Source organism: Mesocricetus auratus, unplaced genomic scaffold (assembly GCF_017639785.1).
Source record: "Mesocricetus auratus isolate SY011 unplaced genomic scaffold, BCM_Maur_2.0 Super-Scaffold_100023, whole genome shotgun sequence".
Taxonomy (NCBI): domain Eukaryota; kingdom Metazoa; phylum Chordata; class Mammalia; order Rodentia; family Cricetidae; genus Mesocricetus; species Mesocricetus auratus.
The window spans coordinates 29,501,152-29,523,719 of NW_024429204.1; the positions used below are offsets into that span (position 1 = coordinate 29,501,152).

The 22,568-nt window shown below is 49.0% G+C and overlaps 1 protein-coding gene across 3 annotated transcripts in view; it reads right to left on the reverse strand.

Moving 5' to 3' along the window:
* Nucleotides 1-22,568, reverse strand: part of Zfat (zinc finger and AT-hook domain containing) — a 179,000-nt gene that overhangs the window by 138,946 nt on the left and 17,486 nt on the right. For all 3 annotated transcript variants that reach the window (XM_040730394.1, XM_040730393.1, XM_040730395.1), the window contains exon 2: nt 5,957-6,133. In XM_040730394.1, coding sequence (XP_040586328.1) covers nt 5,957-6,133 — 177 coding nt within the window. The remainder of the gene's footprint in view (nt 1-5,956; nt 6,134-22,568) is intronic.

Here is a 22,568-nt window from a genome sequence, read left to right on the forward strand (position 1 = left end):
GCCCTGTTCTACAGCTGAGGCACCAGAGGCCAAAGGCCGAAGCTGCTCTCTCGCTGAAGTTTTATCAGCCGTACTGTGGAATTGACAGCCACAGTTAACAACGCAGGCGCACGCTCACCACAGGCACCGTGCTGGGCACTTCACAGGCACTATCCCATTACACAGTCACGAAGACAGAGGCAGGGTGAAGTAATCAATCCCCAGATACTATCCCATTACACAGTCAACAAGACCGAGGCAGAGTGGAGAGCCAGCACAGGGGTTAAGAGTGTTCACCTGCAGCTTCTCGGACAGACCCCAAGTTTGTTTACTAGTACCCACACCGGGTGGTTCCCAACAACCTGTAACTCCAGTGCCGTGGAATCTGATGTCCTCTCCTGGTCTCTGTTGGTACCGGCACACTTGTGGTGTATGTGTATACACACGATAGCTCTCGTACACACAGATGACAAAATGAATAAAATTCATGACACTTGCAAAAAGTAGTTAATGTGACCCAAGTCACAGAACTAGTCAGTGGCCAAGGTAAGATATGAATGGAACTGTCTCAGTCAGTGAATCTGGCAACCATGTTAGACCAAAACACGCGTACATCATTCAAAATGGCCTGACCTCTTTAAAATGTCCAGAAGAGAAAACAAAACAGACTGAAAGTTTTTGATATCACTTCCCCAGGAAGCCTTCTACTTCAAGTCAGAGCATATGAACCCCACTTGAGTAGTCCAGACTTCAGCACCCAAGAGCTCTCGGCCACTGCATTCAGTGTGTCTTAACTACACATCATCCTCCAGCGAGGCTCAGGAGCTCTCGGCCCCTGCATTCAGTGTGTCTTAACTACACATCATGCTCCAGCGAGGCCAGCTAACAGGCACAGCACCTGGGACCCCGCAGCACCTATCACAGAAGCAGGCACAGAGCTACCCATGATCAATGGGTACAGAGTGAGTACCGAAGTGGAAAGGAAAGGAAAAGAGGAAAAGGAAGGGGAACTCAGAGGGGGAAGAAGAGGGAGAAGACAAAACAGCCCAAACAGGGCTCTTGGACGACCCATAAGTTCCTCATCATTAAATGAGCTCAGTGACCCAGCTCTCCATGCACACAAACACCATCACACACATGCACGCGCGCGCACACACACACTTACAAGTATGCACACACATACTCACAAAATAAACCATATATCACAATCATACACACAGGTGTGCTCACATGTGCATACACACACACACACAAAATAAGCCATTTATCACAGTCATGCACACACACTTATACAAAACAAACCTTATATTACAATCATACACACACACTCCAAATCATATATTACAATCATGCACACACACACATACACAGGCACATGCACACACAGAACAAAACAAATCACACACACACACACACACACACACACACGTGCGCGTGCGCACGTGTACCCACACACGTGCCAGGGAAAATGAACTTGATCCAATAGGCAATTTTGTTTTCTGGATCACAGCGTGGATCACAGCCAAAGACTTGATTTGCAAGAGGGAGAAAGTGAAAGGTCATTCTGCAGGCCACATCCTCTGTGAGGAAAGAGGATTAAAGGACTATCAAACAAACCAGAGGATTTAGGAACCTTCATGTTATAATGGGAGAGAAAAACAATAAATCAATTACTACTCAGTTAAGATTTTAATTAAACTGTTTCAAGTATCTCTCGAGTTAAAATGAATCGTGAAGGTTAAACCTGAGTGGAAGCCATTAGAGAGAAACGAAGCCAGAACAAGCTTCAGTCTTTGCGGACTTTCACAAAGAGAAACACAACACGATGCTCCTAATCACAGACTCTGGGACAAATTTTCTCATTGTAAGAACCTGGCTTTAATTAAATTCTTAGGAAATCATTTTTAAAATTAGCAAGCAATAAATCTTCTACTAAACACAAAAAAGGGAAAAAATGTACTAGAGAGAAATTTAAGTCAAAGGTAAGTTACATAGAAAAACACACATACACATGTATGCATGTGTGACAATGACGCGGAAAGGCAGCTCAGCTCAGTGGGGACTCCCTGCCTGCGCTGCTGGTCCTCCTCAGCATCAGTTTCACTTTCCATGAGCTCCATGATCCGTGATCCACACCGATCCAAACATACCAAACGAGCAATTGCAGAACTAAACAAACCACAGCCTGAGGCAGTCTCCGGCACCGCCGCTCTGTTCAGCACATAAACACTGTTTATGATACCTACCTGTTAGCCATTCTGTGATAGTTGCCCCGAGAGCAACTATCCAGGTAGCACAGTGCTGATGCTGAAGTAACCTTTATTTTACTTTACAATAAACTCAAAGTGTAAGATTAGCCATGCTGGCGACTTTACTAGAGACTAGCAGAGTCTTAACTGGTCTGTGTTATGTTATGGTTGCTCAACTCTCACTATGCTGCATATGTAATAAGAGGCAGAGACAGCTCACCATGAGAGGCCTGTCTCTCAACAATAAAACAGAGAGTGAGAGGTAACAAATAACAGCCTACTGTGACCTCCACATGCAGACACACACACACACACACACACACTCAAAAAGTTTAAACACAGAATTACATAACCCAGCCATTCCATTCCTAGGCACATACTCAAAAGAAATGAAAACTTATTTATGTGCAAACCTGTACATTAATGTGCATAGAAGCATTATTCACAATAGAGTAGAACATACCCATGCTCTGTGATGCCACTCATTCATGAGAGTGACCTGGCACATGCTACCACGCGGATAAGTCCTGAAAAGAGCACAGTGAGCGAGAGGAGCCAGACACACAAGGCCACGCTTTACGACTCCTGTTTATACGAAACATACAGAGCATGGACATCCACGGGGACACGCGGTCAGTCAGTGAGCTCCAGGGTGTAAGAAGAAAGGAAAATAGGATTGCTTGGTGGGTACAAGGGTTTTTATTTTAGTTTTGCTTTGCAGTGATGAGAATGTTCCAGAATTGGGTAACTGTGACAGTGTACATATTTTTACCATGCTTAAAACCATGGAAATTGATGCTCTAAGGTTATTAATATGGTGAAATTTTACATCCGCTTTATCTCAAAAAGGTAACAGAATCAGCGGACTGAAAAATAGGTCACAAAGAACTTGAAATGCATAGAGGAACAAAAGCAGGGAAACCCTAAAGTCAATGGATAGAAAGGCAGAGAGAAAAGCTCACGCACGCCCAGCTCAGCAAAGTTCAAGCATGACTCAACGTGTTATTAGCATTTCTCCTGGTTCTTCTTATGTCTGGGTGGTATTTGCTTCTACAGGAAAAAACTATACAATTCACTTAACTTTTCTGGGCAGCTATCTCTTCTCCAACTTATAGACAATGCACCATGAACACTACACTGTGTATGTATGCAGGCTGTGCTTGGGCAGAGAGAGGGTGTGCTCACTTAGAATGCCAAAGGCTTCTATCAGAATGCTCTTTGAAACAGATTGCCCATTCGCATTCTGCCAGGATCTAGAAGCTTCTATTTTCCCATACTCATGACAACCAAGAATACTATTACATGCTTAATATCTTTCACCAATCTGACAATAAAAGATTTTCAATTATGTATCATTTTAATTTATATTCTGTTGGTCTCTAGTGATGTTCCCTGAGAAGTGACAGGTGGGGTGGAGCCCATCCTCTAAGAGACAAGGGAAGGCAGCAAAGCCAATGCAAAAAAAAACCAAACAAAGCAAAAAACAGAAGACGACCATTTCAAGTGGTGACACGCTCTTCTGGTACTTGGGTAAGAGGATTCAGGGTGTACCAAGCCCTGTGCTGGGGCACTGTCCCCAAGAAAGGAATGGGCCAATGCCATCTCTGGGGTCAGTGAGAAAAAGCACCACAGATGTGGCCAGGGATGATGGATTTGAGACTCAAGAGTGGGGTCCTGGAGCCCAGACAAAGGGGCTCTGACCCAACACATGGCTATGCCAACGCAAGCTGGTTAAGGCCGAGGACTGTGCATAAGTGAGCAAGATAAAACGGTCTTTGAGGAACTAGCTTCCCAAGGCGGAAGGGTCGCCTTTCCTTCCGTCAATTGCCGGTTCCCAGGGGCTAGACCGCAGGTGATAAAGGGCACGAGAAGACAGGTTTGGGGGTTCTAGCGTCAAATACGGGTCATATCATCAGGAAGGGGACAAGGTTCTGAGGGGATACTGATATCTCTAGGTAAGGAGGGACAGGGTAGAAGTCAGCATACACATCTCACGATCTCATAAAACACCCACACACAGAACTCCCTGGAAGCATACACGGGCTTTACTATCGTTTTTCTAGTTCTTGTTTATAAAAGAAACAGAAATGTAAAATTATTCTCTGTTTGATTCATGCCCCATTTCACCTCAAGCAACACTGAAGAAAAAGAACTAACACCTCTGTGAAAGCTACTCTCACTGGCTGGCCATGCTAACCCACCATCTCCTGCCTGCCAGGTGATTTGATAGAGAAACCTCCCATTTTCCTGAGTTCACGTCTGTCCGACCCAAACAGTCAAGGTGTTTCTTACCCGAGCCTCTCCTCCTGGGAAACCTCACTCCGCAGGCTCAGTGGGGAAGCAGTTCTGCAGATGGCCTTTTACTAGTAGCTCCTCCCTGGGGTCAGCACTCCTCAAGTGGCAGGGAAAGGGTCTGGACTGAGGCTCCCTGTGCTGAGGAGGTGCAGCTCTCAGAGCCCAGGAAGGCTTTCTCTGTTTCTTCAAAGCAGAGCACTAAGCGTACCCTACAGGTTGGCCAGTGACTATGGACAGTCTATGGATGTAGGACTATCCACAGACTGGCTTTTCTGTGGGAGAGAGGACAGTCTGTCCCAAAGCCTCGAGGGTGGAGGAGGCAGCAGAATTCCTCATCTTCCTTTGCCTATTCAGGTGCCGTATTTTCTTAGTTTCTCAACACACAACACAAATCGCAACTAATAAAACTTTCTATCAACAACTTAATCATCTGCCAGATGTATTTCTCCAGCACCTAGGCCTTGGCCGGAGGGACTTATTAACCAAACAGATTTTGTCTGGAGTCTCTCCTTGTTAACAGCGTCCGACAGATGATCAATAAGCCAGGCTGTTCTGAATGCCAGTTGAGCGTCCCAGGGAGGGAGCGACTGTGGGATGAGAGAGACTATGAAGCCCTTGATGGGGGCAGTCACCACCAAGCCTGGGCATCCATGGCTGCCGCCCCTCGTCACAGAAAGGGTTTGGTGGGGAATTTTTCTAAGTCTCGTTCCCAGCTGTTCCTCCTGTGCCGTATCTTCTCCTTGTCGTCTGCGGGGACCTAATTACAGTGCCTGGATGGCTTCTCTAACCCATGGTACCTGCCGGAGCCGATGTCACTCAGGAATGGAGGTACAGCAGCTGCAGACAGATGTGTCTCACTCTGCCCACTGACTGCGAACCTGGAGGATGCTGTGTCACTCCAAGATTCACAATCTGGACCCTCCTTTAGGTTTATAATACAGCTTTGTTTATAATACACCGACTAAAGATAGTCATTTATTCATAGTGTGTAACAGCACCTCCCTTCATCCTCATCTATTCCGGACCCGAGGCACAGGAGGCGCATTCTCTGACTTAGTGTGAATGCTTGTCTTCACTTCTCAGATAAGCAGTGACGATTAGAAAAGAAACTTCGATGGTTTTAAATAACTCAGCTGGTGAGTGCCAGAGCTGAACTCACCCCACAGACAACTGTTTGAGGTCAGTTTTTATCCCATTAGAACCTGCCTCAAACATACACACACACACACACACACACACACACACACACACACACACACACACACACACACACACGTATTTGGTCTTCCTCGAGATCTACATTGAGACAATTATGTGGCTCCAGGTGGATTTTCTAAGTTTCTTCTGCGTCCATGAGCTAGAGGGTGGGCCTCACAGAAAGCTAGAATGTTCCTGTATCCCAAGATCCTGCCCAGCCCGCCAGCTGTCCTTACCATCTCCACCCTTGCTTGGGTTGGGGGCTTCAGGAGTACTCAGGGGCCTGAGCGGAATGATGACGTCATCCACGTTGACCCCTTCTTCCCCATGCTTCTCAGAGACATGGGTCAGGAGCTCTGACTGATTTGGTGAGAAAAGATTACAACATTTACACATGAAGATGGCTGTATTTTCTGTAAGAAAAAAAAACACATAAAATAATGTTATTTCTCTATCACATAAACAATGATTACTCCAAAGAGCCAAACAATAAGAAAGAAAAAGAAAACAAAATCGGAGAGAAAATCGGTGTATGCGGTGTCATCAGCCTCCTGCAGACTATGTTCCCTTTGCAGATGGATGCCCCAGGAGGCCATGATGAGAAGAAAATTCTGTTTTCAGTATTTCAAGACTTCCTCTGGAAGAGACCAGCATGGACTTCCCTGTGACCCAAATCCAGACAGCAGTCCAGACTCCAGAAAAGCACAGTCAAGGGAAAGACGACCATGGTCTAGAAGTTAGCCCTGCCCTGCCTCAGATGAAAAGAAGCACACTGGGCATCACTCAGCACTCCAGCCAAATTCCCTCAGACCAGACGCAAGGAAAGGTTGCGCAGGGCACACCTGCCAAGAGCGAAGACCCTTGCAATGACCGACCGACTGGCTCCAATGCTGAATGAGACACAAAAGCTAGGAATGCGTTGCTCCATGCCACTAATTCCTACCTGAAGCACATCACTTTTCACAACAAAACTAGTAATTCCTCTTGTTCCCAACGTGATATTAGGTAAGAAGACACAAGGAGAAGAAAGAATTCATTTTCTCAGTTCGATAGAATCATTACAAATAGGCCAGACGGTGGTGGCGCACGCCTTTAATCCCAGCACTTGGGAGGCAGAGGCAGGCAGATCTCTGTGAGTTCGAGGCCAGCCTGGTCCCCCAAGTGAGTTCCAGGACAGCCTCCAAAGCCAAAGAAACCCTGTCTCGAAAAAACAAAATAAAACAAAAAATACAAATGCGTATCAAATATATTTAGGATCCAAAAGCCATTAAGAAGCAGATTTTGTTGTTGTTGACATTTTTACATGTCTGCTAAAGTGGAAAGACTACTATGATATGATTTGCAACCAGGCAGACCCAGGTTAAGTTTCGAACTCCCATACATCCCTAAATACTACAAAGTGGCCTGACCTCAGAGAAGAAGTTCAAGTACCCTCTGTGTGGCTGAAGTCAGCGGGCAGAGGAGGCTGACAGCCTCCTTGGGAACAGACACCAGGTTGTCCCACCATGCTCCAAGGCCTTGTCTCACAGGTTAAGGGGTTCACAGTCCACCCTGGAGCAAAACACAGGGTGGCAGGGGCTGGAGGCAGCTGGTCACACCGCCAATCAGGAAGCAAAGAGAGTTCACTTTCTCCCTTTTATTCAGCATGGACCCGGGCCTGTGGAATGGTAGCTCTCACAGGCAGAATGGATCTTCCCAGTTAATTAACAGGACCTAGATTATCCATCAGGGGCATGATCTGGTGATCCTAGAACCTGTCAAATGGAAAGTATCAATCCTCACAGCCTGATACCTGGTTTTGACAAGGATTTGTGTGGCTACAAAGCGTGAGCTGAGCTCCACCAAGTTATAGCTAAAATAGTACAGGACTAAAGCCATTCATGTCTGAAACAAAGTTAAACACACACAACACTAAGCTAACATATCACCACAGGCCATGGAACAGCCCTGATCTGATTATACCAAGATGACTCTGGGCCCAGGCCTGCCAAGAGGTGACCCTCACACTGCCATGGCATAGACAACACAGAACCGCTGTTCCTCACACTTTGCAATAGTGTAACTTCCCAATAACCACCTCTACGAGTCCAGTATGCTAACTCACGTCACAGATGTTCTCAGAAGACTGCGAACCTTGTGACATTTGGCGCGGGGGGGCGACTAGGGATCGCAGAGTTATTATTATAAGGCCTCTCTTGATCCAAAGGCACAGCAAACATCATGTGGAGACTAAACAAGTATGATGGCTTCTTGCATGGTAGCACTACATCAGAGTGCTGACCTCAGAGAAGAAGGTACCCCAGGGTGACACCTACCTCGACCCTCTGCTAATAATCAGAGCCTCCCAGGCACCCACTGCATGCTCAGCCGTTGGGTAGTGGACTGAGCCTGCAATTCTGAGGGAGGACAAAACAAGCACTCATAATGTGGGCCTGGCCAAGCAGTGTGGCCATGAGACAGGGCTCAGGAAGAAAACTGGACCAGGAAAGGCTGGCGACAGAGTCACAGGAGGCAGATCCTAGGAGGCACCAAACAGGGAGACAACTCCCAGAAATCGGGGTGTTAACAAGCAGGGCAAGGACAAGAACCAACATGGCTAAGAAGTGAGCAGTGATGGCTTCACTCTCAGAGCTGCTCCCCAGCGCCTCACTCCCAAGGCTGCCCCGCTGCCTGAGGTCGCCCTGCTGAGCCCACCACGCCAGTCCTCTGAGAACGGGGAGTTTGTTCACCAACTGTAGCAGGAAAGGGCAACAGCCTGTGCTGCGTGAGGAGACAGGGAAAATGGGGGGGGGGATGCTGGCATGACACAGGGGGTCACTAAGGGGTCCCGTCAGGGACAGAGAAGGGACGTGAGGGCCTGAGACGCGCATGCCTGGCAGGACATTGCTGCTGACTGGAAATGAGCAGGAGAGGGCAGCCCGGTGAGGACCTCTGCTCTGCTACTACAAACATAATTGTGTATTCAATGACGGCCTGCCCCAGACACCCAGGACAAAGCACAGGGCATGCCCTCTTGAACACAGGTCTCCAACACAGAAGGTGACAGGGCGCTCCTTGAGATGTTTTTAAAGCCATGCATGAACAGCAAAATGTCAAAGCATGTAAAAAGGGGGAGCTGTACCATGCTGTACCTCCCCGATGTTAAGGGTTATGAATATACCAAAATAACCGCAGGAGAGCCGCTTTTATTCCTACAGTAGCCAGATATGAAAAGTGTATCTTATACCCTGAAATACAGTCATAATTATGTTGTCAGCCAGTTCTGATGAAGATGCGATAATTTGGGTGCATTTTGGGGTCCAATTACTATGCTCTCCTCCTTAACAAAAGGACTCAGAGGAAATGACACGCTCGGCACAGGGAGACCCACAGCAGTCTGTAGTGTGAGCACACAATCCCCTGAATCATCTACAGGCTGGAGGCAGCTTCTCTACACCGTTACAGAGATGCTGGCAAGAACAATTCCTCGTTTCTAAACTCTAAGGAGCAGTCGGGTCCTCTGTGGACCTCCAACCTATCTGCCCTGGGGACCCTAAGATGAGCAAGGGCTCTGCCCCAGGCCTCCCAGAAGGAAACCAGGAACTAGACTGTGGGTCTGGGGTCCCGGGAGATGATGGAGCCTTCGTGGCGTTGTGGGCTGAAGTCACAGGCTGTAGTCAATGTGAAGAACACCATCCAGCACTTGGTGCTGTCCTTCTTTATAAGTCCACCGGGCACGCCCAGAACAAAACGGGGTTCTGGCATCTGTGGTCTCGGTCGTGATTCCAGCCCCTATCCTCAAGAGGCTGCCTGCTACTGAAGTAGCCACATGAGTTCACGCTCATTGTGAAACTGTCACAGCAGCATCACTGAGTGTCCTGGGGCATCTCCTGCAGGCCCACCAGGTATCAGAGTCAGAAAGAGAGGTCTGCCTCCTATCAGTAAGAGCCTTTCCCATCCTTTCAGGGACCCAATGCTCCCTCCAACTCCAGACAGCATGGGGAAAGTCAGGAGACACACTGGAGTCAGGAGCCCTGGTTAAAATCTGACACTGCTTTCCTTTCAGAAACGACATTAGAGAGACTGTGACTATCTAAGTGGTTCTTGATTGTGACTATCTATGCCAGTGGCTCTCAGCCTGTGTGCTGTGTGACTCCTGTGGGTCACAGGGGTGGCATATCAGGCATTTTTATATTACGAATTCATGACCATAGCAAACTTACAGCTACTAAGGACCAACAAAATAAACTTGTGGCTGGGGTCACCACAGCATGAGCAACTGTACTGACGGGCTGCAGCATTGGCAAGGTTGAGAGCCACTGCTCCAAGCCGTTTCGTGAAGCTGCTCGGGACTGGATGTCAGGATCCCTGGGTTCCCTCGGACTGCCTGTGCATCTATGGACAGGTCTTGAATCTTTCTAACTCGACACATGAAAGGCCGGAGGCGGCTGGCACAGAATAGCTCAGAGTGTGTGAAGCCTGAGTAGACCAGGAGCCATGACTCTCAGGAGGCAGACATGCCATGCACCCGCCTGGGGCAACCCACAGTACAAGGCCGATCTCTGCATCCTACACTCTCCTGCAGGGCACTACAAGGCTAACACGCTCCTGAGCGAGTCTCTCAGCCTAATGAGGCCAGAGTGACAACCCCACATTCAGTTGAGAGGGAACAGGACTCTCATGAGCATCCAGTCAGGATGCACACACCAGCTCTCCACTAAAGTGCTGCAGGAGGAGACACAATGCGTATCAGCCCTTCTAGCCCTGGATGGCCGGGATACAGCAGCAGGGACACTGGAGAGGCTGGACTCCACTGTCCTACCCAGTGTTACCAGAGTCAGCCGGGGCCTGGATTCCACCAATTCACCCCAGAATCAATGGAGTTAGTGCAGAGTCTGGACTCTACCACACAGCCCAGTGGGAGCCTGGATTCCAACACCCAACCCAGGGGGAGCCTGGATTCCAACACCCAGCCCATTGGGAGCCTGGATTCCAACACCCAGCCCAGTGGGAGCCTGAATTCCAACACCCAACCCAGGGAGAGCCTGGATTCCAACACCCAGCCCAGTGGGAGCCTGGATTCCAACACCCAACCCAGTGGGAGCCTGGACTCCAACACCCAGCCCAGTGGGAGCCTGGACTCCCAACACCCAGCCCAGTGGGAGCCTGGATTCCAACACCCAGCCCAGTGGGAGCCTGGACTCCCAACATCTAACCCAGTGTCAAAAGAAGCAGCAGGGGAAATGAACTCAAGCCCACTGGAAGTAACAAGGCATCACCCTCTCCCGCAACAGAATCAAGGGAGCCAGCTAAGCTAGAGAGCTATCTATGTGAGACCCGGGATTTCCCAGCTCAAACAGCCATGATTCAGTCACCATTCGCTTCCCACGACTCTTCAAGGAGCAGGAAAAAGCATGTGGGAGGACAGAAGGCCATGAACAGACACCAGCAAGATGACAGGCAGCAGGACAATACGATGAGGACGAAACCTAAATAAAACGACCACCAAAATAAATAAAACGACCACCAAATAATAAAACCACCACCAAAAATAAATAAAACCACCACCAAAAATAAAAAATCTTCAAAGGCAAATAAATCCAAGTAACGCATGAGATGGGAACTGAAGTCCCTCATCCATGAGATAGACAAGGTAAAGCAAAATCAACTGGAAAGTTCAGAACAGAAAAACAAAGCAACTGCCACCAAAAAAGTAACAGGCAAAGCCTTCGCTGGAGGGATCAAAGCAAGGAGAAAGGACTGGCGATGCCCACGACAGAGTAGCAGGACACATGGCCCAGAAAGGACAGTGAGCAGAGTGCAGGGACCAGAAGGGACAGTGAGCAGAGTGCAGGGACCCAGGGGCCACAGCAAGCGAGCTAAAACCGCATCATCAGAGCCCAGGGATGAGAAAAAGAGGTTAAGACGGGGGAAATGTTAAGAAATGACAACCGAAAGCCTCTAGATTTTTAGGAAAAATAAACCAATGTACTCAAGGTGAGCAAATCTCAAACAGGATAAACTCCAATAAACTTATTCCAGGAAATACAATCAAACATTTGGGAACTAAAAATAAAGAAATATGCAAGAATAGCAAGGGGTTGCATCTCTGGAAACTGGTGTAGAAACTCAGATTCTGAATTCCTTGGTGCAGAGCCCACGCCTCCCAGGACCGTTCATGCTGCCTCCACTCAGGAGCTGTAGTCCCAGCCTCAGTGGCCTAGCATCTTCTTCCGAGTAATAATACCAATGGAGATACATTAAGAATGCATCACTTGGATGGATTAATGATTGCAAAACGCTTAAGCATCTATCAATAGCCACAGGAAGACAGAATGCTGCATTGCTAGGTTACAAAATCACTCCACACAGAGACTGTACTTTTAAAAATCTCTCACTTCTGCTCCCTGATTAGCATAAATCACCCTCTCCAACTATCTTTTATTTGGATGTATTAACTGCAAAAGAGTTCAACAGCCAGAGCCAAGTCCCTACTGAATTGTCTGTCTCATGAGAAGAAATAGCAAGAATGCCCTTATAGTTTTTGTTTTCCTGCTTTTCACTTGTCCTTAAGTTATCAAATCCGTAGAAGCTACCAGCTCCCAAATAGGAGTGGCAATATTTTAACAACACAAAGCCAGACTGCTGTCACGTCCTATATAATGAAACGTCACGTTGTGCACCTTTGTGCGATGTCACACCCCTTCAGTCTCATAAGATGCCACTTCCTTTACTCTGTTTTATGTACAGGAGTGTGCTGCCTATATGTACACATATATGTACACCCAGTGCATACAGTGCCCTTGCCAGTCAGAAGAGGGCATCAGATCCCCGGAACTGGAGTCACAGAGGGTTGTGAGCTGCCCTGAGGGTCATGAGAGCAGAGAGCAGTCCACGTGAAAGAGCATCAAGTGCTCTGAACCCCTGCGCTGTGTCTCTCCAGCCCTCACCCTTCCTTCATCTCTAAGGGAAGAAACCAGGCTAGAATGTTCATTCCACTTACTCTGAAGAACCCTCAACCACCTGTGTACAAATCCCACGCTATCACCGTCATCACCACTGTCACCATCCTCATGATCACCAATGTCACTACCATCACCACCATCATCATCACTACCATCACAAACATCATCACCACTGCCATGACCACCACCACCATCATCATCATCATCACTACCATCATCATCATCATCATCACTACCATCATCATCATAATCACCATCATCCCATCACCATCATCATCATCATCCCATCACCATCATCATCATCACCACCATCATCATCATCATCATAATCATCCCATCACCATCGCCATGACCACCATCATCATCATAATCATCATCCCCATCATCCCATCACCATCATCATCATCACCACCACCATCATCATCATCATCATCCCATCACCATCGCCATGACCGCCATCATCATCATCACTACCATCATCATCACCACCATCATCATCATCACCACCACCATCATCATCACCATCATCATCACCATGGCCACTCGCATCACCACTGCTGTTACTAGCATGTCATCAATACCACCTTCACCATCTCATTACCACGTCACCATTATCATCGCCACCATCATTACCATCTGGGGTAATGGCCCCCATAGCGAATGACACTACTAGGAGGTGTGGCCTTGCTGGAGCAGGTGTGCCCTTGTTGGAGGAAGTGTGTCACTGTGGAGATGGACTCTGACACCTCCTATGCGCAAGCTACACTCAGTTTGGCATGCAGTTGCTTCTCCTGCCTGCCGATCAGGATGTAGAACTCTCAGCTCCTCTCCAGCACCATGTCCACCTGCGTGCTGCCATGGAGATAGCAGACTAAACCTCTGAAACTACAAGCCACCCCAATTAAATGTTTTTCCTGTGTAAGAGTTGCCATGGTCATGATATCTCTTCACAGTAATAGAAACCCTAAGATACCATCACACTTATTAAAACTTGCTGGAACTAAAATTTTAAAAGGATGAAGTAGAGAAGGCGCAGGCTTAAATTTACCAAGCTCTCGCCATAGACAAGCACCATACAAGGCTCACACTAAATGTACGTAATCTTCAAAGCAATCCTCTAAAGGGGTTTTATTATTGTATTTCTCCACTTAGGACACCATCTATTTTAAGAAGTACTAACACTTCACATGTCACTAAAAAGACAGAAACACAGATAAATAGACTAAGATATGCCGGCGTCTTATCACCCCAATTGAAAGGTGCCTCTCAGTGTCAGAGCTGCCTGAATCAATAACCCACTGCAATATTTTCACAATTCCATGGAATGGGGTTGTTGTAGTAATACCTTGCTTGTACAAATAAAGCCTGAGAGAGCGGGGTCCTGGGAGGGGACGGGAGAGAGAACGGGGTCCTGGGAGGGGAGGGGAGGATGGGAGAGCGGGGGGGGGGGGTCCTGAGAGGGGAGGACGGGAGAGAGAGCGGGGTCCTGGGAGGGGAGGATGGGATGAGTACAGGAGTCAGATGAGTAGGTGGGTTGGGGAAGCCAAGGACCTACTCAGAGTTCACAGTTCAGAGTTCTACAAGTGCTCACATGCCACACACACACACACACACACACACACACACACACACACACACACACACACACGGGCATCATCAAGAGTCTATAGCCCAGAATAGTAACCTTCCTTCCCAATAAGTAATATGCACACACTTCTTTACACCTGAGACTACACGTGGTCACCACCTGCTGTCCTGGGCAATGGGCAATGGTGGTGGCTGCCACCACCAGTACCATCACGATCACCATCGCCACCATCATCATCACCTTCACCACAATCACCCTCAGCACCACCATCTCCCTCGTGACCACCAATATTGGTACCAGCAATCGTCACACTGTCACCAGCCCCATTTAGAGAGGAGAAGCCTGGAGCTGACAGGCCAAGGAGGTCGCATCCCGATAAATAATAACAACACCAAAGCTTCACCGAGACCCTCCGAGTTGACCGCCACATCAGCCTGCCTGGGGTGCCAGCGTGTTGTCTGATGAGGTGCTCGTGGTGGATGCTGTGAAGAACACTAGTCTTGGTGGCCCCAAGGCAAGCAGCATCACCACCAAGAGGATAATGACAACTTGGAAGAGGCAGCGGATGAGAAAAGGACTTTGTTCCTTGTGTGCTGCTACAGCAACTTATTTCTTTCAAATAGCAATAATCCAGGAAAGAACTTGATGTGAACTCACCCACGCCATATATATTTACTAATCCTGCCCACTGCACAGCTTGGGAACAGACCCAAAACCAAGCAACAGTGAGCGGCCATTCCAGATGGACTTCTTAGCAAATACATGTGCTAACATCACCCTCTGGTGGCCATCTGTGGCAGTACAGCAAAATAAAAACAAAGCCACCACTGACTTTTGCTAGACACTGTTCTGCCTATCGCCCTACTTAATTAACCTCTCCAGTCGCCTCACCAAAGAGAGGCTTTAGTGTCCACGTGACAATGAGAAGAGCAGGCCACGTAAGAGATTACTGGGTCAAACAGCAGGCGGGCTCGCAGCAGGAACACAATCTGAAGTCACGATTTGATTAGGCTGTTTTTCTGCAGCAGCAATGACTTGTACCTGGTCAACCCAGGTAGGTGAGTCAGGCCAGACTTAACTCTAACAGGCTGTCCTCATAACCAGACACTGCCCGGCCCATTCTTAATCTTCCAAAAGTTACTCTCAAATCTTGGGGCTTTCCCATTGTTGTGACAGGCGCAGTTTTGTGCAGGATTCCCCAGTGTGACAGGGGCTGGGGTCTCCTGGAGGAGGAGCAGATTTCCATCTCCTGCTCGGCTACAGGTCACTCAGCAGGTCATGTGACATCCATTCAGCTGTTCACCCATGTGGCCTATGCTCTACCAATAGTTATGCTTTAGTCTAAGAAGGTTTAGACCACTAACATTAAAGGAAAGGATGGAGGGATACATGGATATTCTGATTCCAAGCAGCACAGATCTGACCCTGCCTCTGATATGTGGCCCAGGGCATGTGTATCTAGCCTCTGCAAACAGGCTTGGTCCTCTGTGCAGAGCTCTGAAGGACACCAGGATGCTAAGAATGTAACACATCTACCTCAGTGCCTGTAGTCAAGAGATACTATCCTACACCACACAGCAGAAAGGGCATCACTCAGACAGGAGCCAGAGCCTCTGTGCTCAGAGATGACCCTTACTTCCCCAGGGACAGATAAAACATAGCTAAGTCTCCCTGGTCTCGTTTTCTCATCTGAATGACTAATAGCTCAAGCTGATGGTTGGAAATGTTTGCAAGTGGAAACTGGTCTTGGGCTAGCCATATCCAAAGCCAAAGCAAGGGGAGGGGACAGACAAGACACCAGCCTCCCTCACCCACAGATAATCCCCCAGGTACCTTGCCAGCTCTGTCCCACTGATGTCTGCACAAATGCAAACCATTAATGTGTGGAACTGCCGGGCATCTCATAAACGTTGATGCGCAGGCCAGCCTCTATAGCTCACAAAGTTAACATGTTTATTAAATGCTAGGGAGGGACCCCAGAGGTGTTTCCCTGCTGAGTCTGAATTAACAAAATAAAATGAGGAGTGCTCGACACCAGCTATAATTATGACCGGGGCAACAGTTGCATTATAATTTTATGCATACACATTTCTCCCATGCTAAATAAAGCTTGGCATGAAATCTGTAAAGTTCTTTTTAAGCTCTCTCGAAGTGAGAGTCCTGGGCAATGAAGCATATTCACGCTGAACAGCGTAATCATACTGGGGGGGGTCCATAGGAACCACCACAAACGGACAGAGACAGGAGCTGCCCCTGAAGCCAGCAGTGAGAACATGGGATCCCGAAATGAGATACCAACGCAGAAACCAATAGCACAAACCATCAGCAAATGGCTGAAGCCAGCACCTATAACTCACCTGATGCCTTAAAGCAACCAACTCACTGCCACTATTCCCATGCTGAAAGTGAAAGCGGCCAAATCCATTCTCCTGCTTTCTGAGGGAGAAAGAGTAATGCCTGTGGTGACAGCACTGTGTCCCCAAGTGCCTAGCTTTGGTTTTCTAGTTTTGCTCATATTCCTTCTGAAATATCAGGCTGCTTTCAAGTCACTGGCAACAGTGTCCCATCAGACATCACAGATCACCTGTCATCAGCCAGCAACATAGCTGTCACCTCCCCCTGTCTGAATATGCAGACTCAGCTTGGACACAAGAACGACAACTGCCCTCACTGGGCCTGCAAGGATGGGGGGGGGTGATGTGGGCATCATATGGGTGAGGGGACATCATATGGGTGAGGGGGACATCATATGGGTGAGGAGGACATCATATGGGTAAGGAGGACATCATATGGGTGAGGGGGACATCATATGGGTGATGGGGACATCATATGGGTAAGGAGGACATCATATGGATGATGGGGACATCATATGGGTGAGGGGGACATCATATGGGTGAGGGGGACATCATATGGGTGAGGGGGACATCATATGGGTGAGGGGACATCATATGGGTGAGGGGGACATATGGGTGAGGAGGACATCATATGGGTGAGGGGGACATCATATGGGTGAGGAGGACATCATATGGGTGAGGAGGACATCATATGGGTGAGGAGGACATCATATGGGTGAGGAGGACATCATATGGGTGATGGGGACATCATATGGGTGAGGAGGACATCATATGGGTGAGGAGGACATCATATGGGTGAGGAGGACATCATATGGGTGAGGAGGACATCATATGGGTGAGGAGGACATCATATGGGTGAGGAGGACATCATATGGGTGATGAGGACATCATATGGGTGAGGAGGACATCATATGGGTGAGGAGGACATCATATGGGTGAGGAGGACATCATATGGGTGAGGAGGACATCATATGGGTGAGGGGGACATCATATGGGTGAGGGGGACATCATATGGGTGAGGGGGACATCATATGGGTGAGGAGGACATCATATGGGTGAGGGGGACATCATATGGGTGAGGGGGACATCATATGGGTGAGGAGGACATCATATGGGTGAGGAGGACATCATATGGGTGAGGAGGACATATGGGTGAGGAGGACATCATATGGGTGATGGGGACATCATATGGGTGATGGGGACATCATATGGGTGAGGGGGACATCATATGGGTGAGGGGGACATCATATGGGTGAGGAGGACATCATATGGGTGATGGGGACATCATATGGGTGAGGGGGACATCATATGGGTGAGGAGGACATCATATGGGTGAGGAGGACATCATATGGGTGAGGAGGACATCATATGGGTGAGGAGGACATCATATGGGTGAGGAGGACATCATATGGGTGAGGGGGACATCATATGGGTGAGGGGACATCATATGGGTGAGGGGGACATCATATGGGTGAGGAGGACATCATATGGGTGAGGAGGACATCATATGGGTGAGGAGGACATCATATGGGTGAGGAGGACATCATATGGGTGAGGAGGACATCATATGGGTGAGGAGGACATCATATGGGTGAGGAGGACATCATATGGGTGATGGGGACATCATATGGGTGAGGGGGACATCATATGGGTGAGGAGGACATCATATGGGTGATGGGGACATCATATGGGTGAGGAGGACATCATATGGGTGAGGGGGACATCATATGGGTGAGGGGACATCATATGGGTGAGGGGGACATCATATGGGTGAGGAGGACATCATATGGGTGAGGAGGACATCATATGGGTGAGGAGGACATCATATGGGTGAGGAGGACATCATATGGGTGAGGAGGACATCATATGGGTGAGGAGGACATCATATGGGTGAGGAGGACATCATATGGGTGATGGGGACATCATATGGGTGAGGGGGACATATGGGTGAGGAGGACATCATATGGGTGAGGGGGACATCATATGGGTGAGGAGGACATCATATGGGTGAGGAGGACATCATATGGGTGATGAGGACATCATATGGGTGAGGGGGACATCATATGGGTGAGGGGACATCATATGGGTGAGGGGGACATATGGGTGAGGAGGACATCATATGGGTGAGGGGGACATCATATGGGTGAGGAGGACATCATATGGGTGAGGGGGACATCATATGGGTGAGGGGGACATCATATGGGTGAGGAGGACATCATATGGGTGAGGAGGACATCATATGGGTGATGGGGACATCATATGGGTGAGGAGGACATCATATGGGTGAGGAGGACATCATATGGGTGAGGAGGACATCATATGGGTGAGGAGGACATCATATGGGTGAGGAGGACATCATATGGGTGAGGAGGACATCATATGGGTGAGGAGGACATCATATGGGTGAGGAGGACATCATATGGGTGAGGAGGACATCATATGGGTGAGGAGGACATCATATGGGTGAGGAGGACATCATATGGGTGAGGGGGACATCATATGGGTGAGGGGGACATCATATGGGTGAGGGGGACATCATATGGGTGAGGAGGACATCATATGGGTGAGGGGGACATCATATGGGTGAGGGGGACATCATATGGGTGAGGAGGACATCATATGGGTGAGGGGGACATCATATGGGTGAGGGGGACATCATATGGGTGAGGAGGACATATGGGTGAGGAGGACATCATATGGGTGAGGGGGACATCATATGGGTGATGGGGACATCATATGGGTGATGGGGTCATTTCTGGTTAGCAAAGTGCTGATGCTAAAAAGGGCAATCAGTGTTTTACTCCTAAAGTCTAGCTGGCTATAGTGACTGCTTCTCCACTTACATCCTCCGTCCTCTGAGACAGGCGCGCGCACGAAAGAGCGCACGCACACGTACGTGCGCGCACACACACACACATACACACACACATAAAGCATAAATGTGTATGCATATGCATACCCACGCACACATACATACAAGTAAAACCACATGCACAGACACATGGGCTAACAACATGCACACTTGTTCATGCATACATGTACACACACATTTACTTCAGGGAAACAGGGCATAGGCAATTCAGAAACTTTTAAAACAAAATAGCATCATGGTGACACCAAGTAGAAATGGAGGCTATAACTCTCAAGGAACTGAGAAAAACAGGAAGAAGGCAAGAAAAGAGGCCAGGAAATGAAGGGAAGAAAGAAAAGATGGCAGGTACTAGGCCGACTTGGATTCGAGCTCTGTAAGGTGAGCCCCATATATGTCCAAGTTCCGCTCTCATAATCTATCCCTGCACCCCCAGCAGGACCCCTGCACCCTCAACAGGACCCCTGCACCCCCAGCAGGACCCCTGCATCCCCAGCAGGGCCCCTGCATCCTCAGCAGGACCCCTGCACCCTCAGCAGGACCCTGCACCCCCAGCCCAGCAGGACCCTGCACCCCCAGCCCAGCAGGACCCTGCACCCCCAGCCCAGCAGGACCCTGCACCCTCAGCAGGACCCTGCACCCTCAGCAGGACCCTGCACCCCCAGCCCAGCAGGACCCTGCACCCTCAGCCAGGCAGGACTAGGAAGAAGTGTTGCAGAAGGCCAACAAAGCAGAACACCGAAGGACGGGCAGCCAGGCCACACAGAGCCACTGTCCTGTTCAGTTGCTGTTTTCTCATGTGGCCTGATGTTCAAGACTGAAGCAGTTTGCTCCCAGGAAGGACAGTGCTCTTGTCCCCTCCCCACCTAGGCAGCCTGTAGACATACTGCTTCTTGGGAGAAGGACCCAAGGAAGCAAAGTCAAGTCCTGGGAAATTTGGCCTGACTTAACCCACTTCAGTGTAGGCAACATTTCCAATCAACAAACCTGAACTTAGCATGCATTGTGAGTGGGCTGAGTAGGAGAAGCTAAGCAGCTTGCAAGCTAACCAACCCACTGAGTAAACTCAGACTAGTAAGGGACCACCTGCCAGGCAGTGGGGACTCCACAGATCCTACCAGTGTGCTGGGAAGGGCGGAGTCAGAAGCTCATTCCACAGATGGGAGGAACCACGCCCACTTCTCCACCTCAGGCACAAATACAAGGCCCAGTGCTTTGTGTAAACAAGCACAGCCAAAAGGAATAGGAGGTAGCCACTGATGGGATTTTAAACTTCTAGAAGCCACGTTAAAATAAAACGAAGAACACTAGATGCCCTTTAACAGCACACCTCATGTAACTGAGGATACCCACAAGAGCATCTGCCCTGTAGTGCATTTCCAAAAGCTCCATGAGAAACTCCATCCTTTTTGGACCAACTCCTCCAACTCAGGGATCTTGCCCACTTACAGCACATCCTGGTCTGGGCTAGATACAAACCCAGAGTCCCCTCACACTGCTTCCAGATTACCAGGGATGCCTGCCACTGCACATCAGAGACACGGCTGACACGTCTCCTTCCCTGACCCCCACGAGGCTGGGCAGAGCCTCCACCACTCAAGAACCTTTGGAACTCAGTTAAATCTAGAAAGTGGAGACACTGGGTTAGCAAGGTGGAGATACCGCCATGAAATTACCACAGTGCTGGTCACACTCTGCAGGGAAGAAGGCAGGTGACAGAGGGACATGCTCATTTATTACTGTCGCAGGTTTAAATGCCGGCTGTGTGCTGGGGCTCACAGGTCACAATTGAAAACAGGTAACAGCCTGGGTAGAAGCTGAAGGCAGATGTGGGGACCGTGCTAATTCAAATTCAAATTGTAAGTGTCTGCTCTACTTACGATAAAAGCCTGGGATTGGTCTTGCTGAGTGTCATGGGTCTCAAAATTAATTCTAGGAGTAAGAGCTGCCCCTTAATATCCAGACATCACTAAGGTCCTTTGTGACGCCAGAGGAGAGCTTTAAATGCAAAGACAAGTAGGGAAAGAAGTTTCCAAGCCACCACCCACCCACCTACCCTCAGCTCACCCAAATGACCCATCTCCTTTTCCTGAAGACAAACTATGAAATGAGCCTGTGTTCCGTGGCTAACTTACATTCAGTAGCTTCGTAACTCAGTATTAGTGAATGCCCAGGACGTGTCACGTCCTCTGCCAGGCACAATTAGAGATGAGGAAGGCCCAGGCCTCCCTCCAGGGGTACAAGTGCAGCCGCTCCATTTGCCGTGCCAGTGTCGCTCTCTGGGGCCCGACTTTGTGGACTCTTGCCACTGGGGGGGAGAAGCGCTCAACTCAACTACCAGCCAAAGTCTGGCAGGTTCAGACAGCCCTGGCTTCTTCCCCCCCACACACACACACACACACACACACACACACACACACACACACACACCAGCATCACTCTGCAGGACCACAAACACACATACACACACACATATACACACACAAATACACACACACAAACACACACACACACCAGCATCACTCTGCAGGACACACACACACACATACACACACACACACAAACATACACACCAGCATCACTCTGCAGGGACACACACACACATACATAGACACACACACACACACCAGCATCACTCTGCAGGACACACACACACACACATACACAAACACACACACAAACATACACACCAGCATCACTCTGCAGGACCACAAACACACATGCACACACACAAACACACACATACCAACATCACTCTGCAGGACACACACACACACATACACACACACACACAAACATACACACCAGCATCACTCTGCAGGGACACACACACACACACACACACACCAGCATCACTCTGCAGGGCAGCTGCACCTGTGTTTATGCGGGTGCGGAACCTCAGAGAGTCAGGCCAGCTGCCCTCGCCCTGAGGGTTCTAGGGATGCCGCCTCAGGCAGACACTGGTAGCCCAGTACTCAGGGTTATGAGGACACAAGCGGGCCAATGAGAACTCTGGCAGCACCTGCTCCCTGCCTACCAAACTTGTTCAGGAACTCAGGACCTGTGCTTGAGTGGCAGATGCAGCCTTGTTCT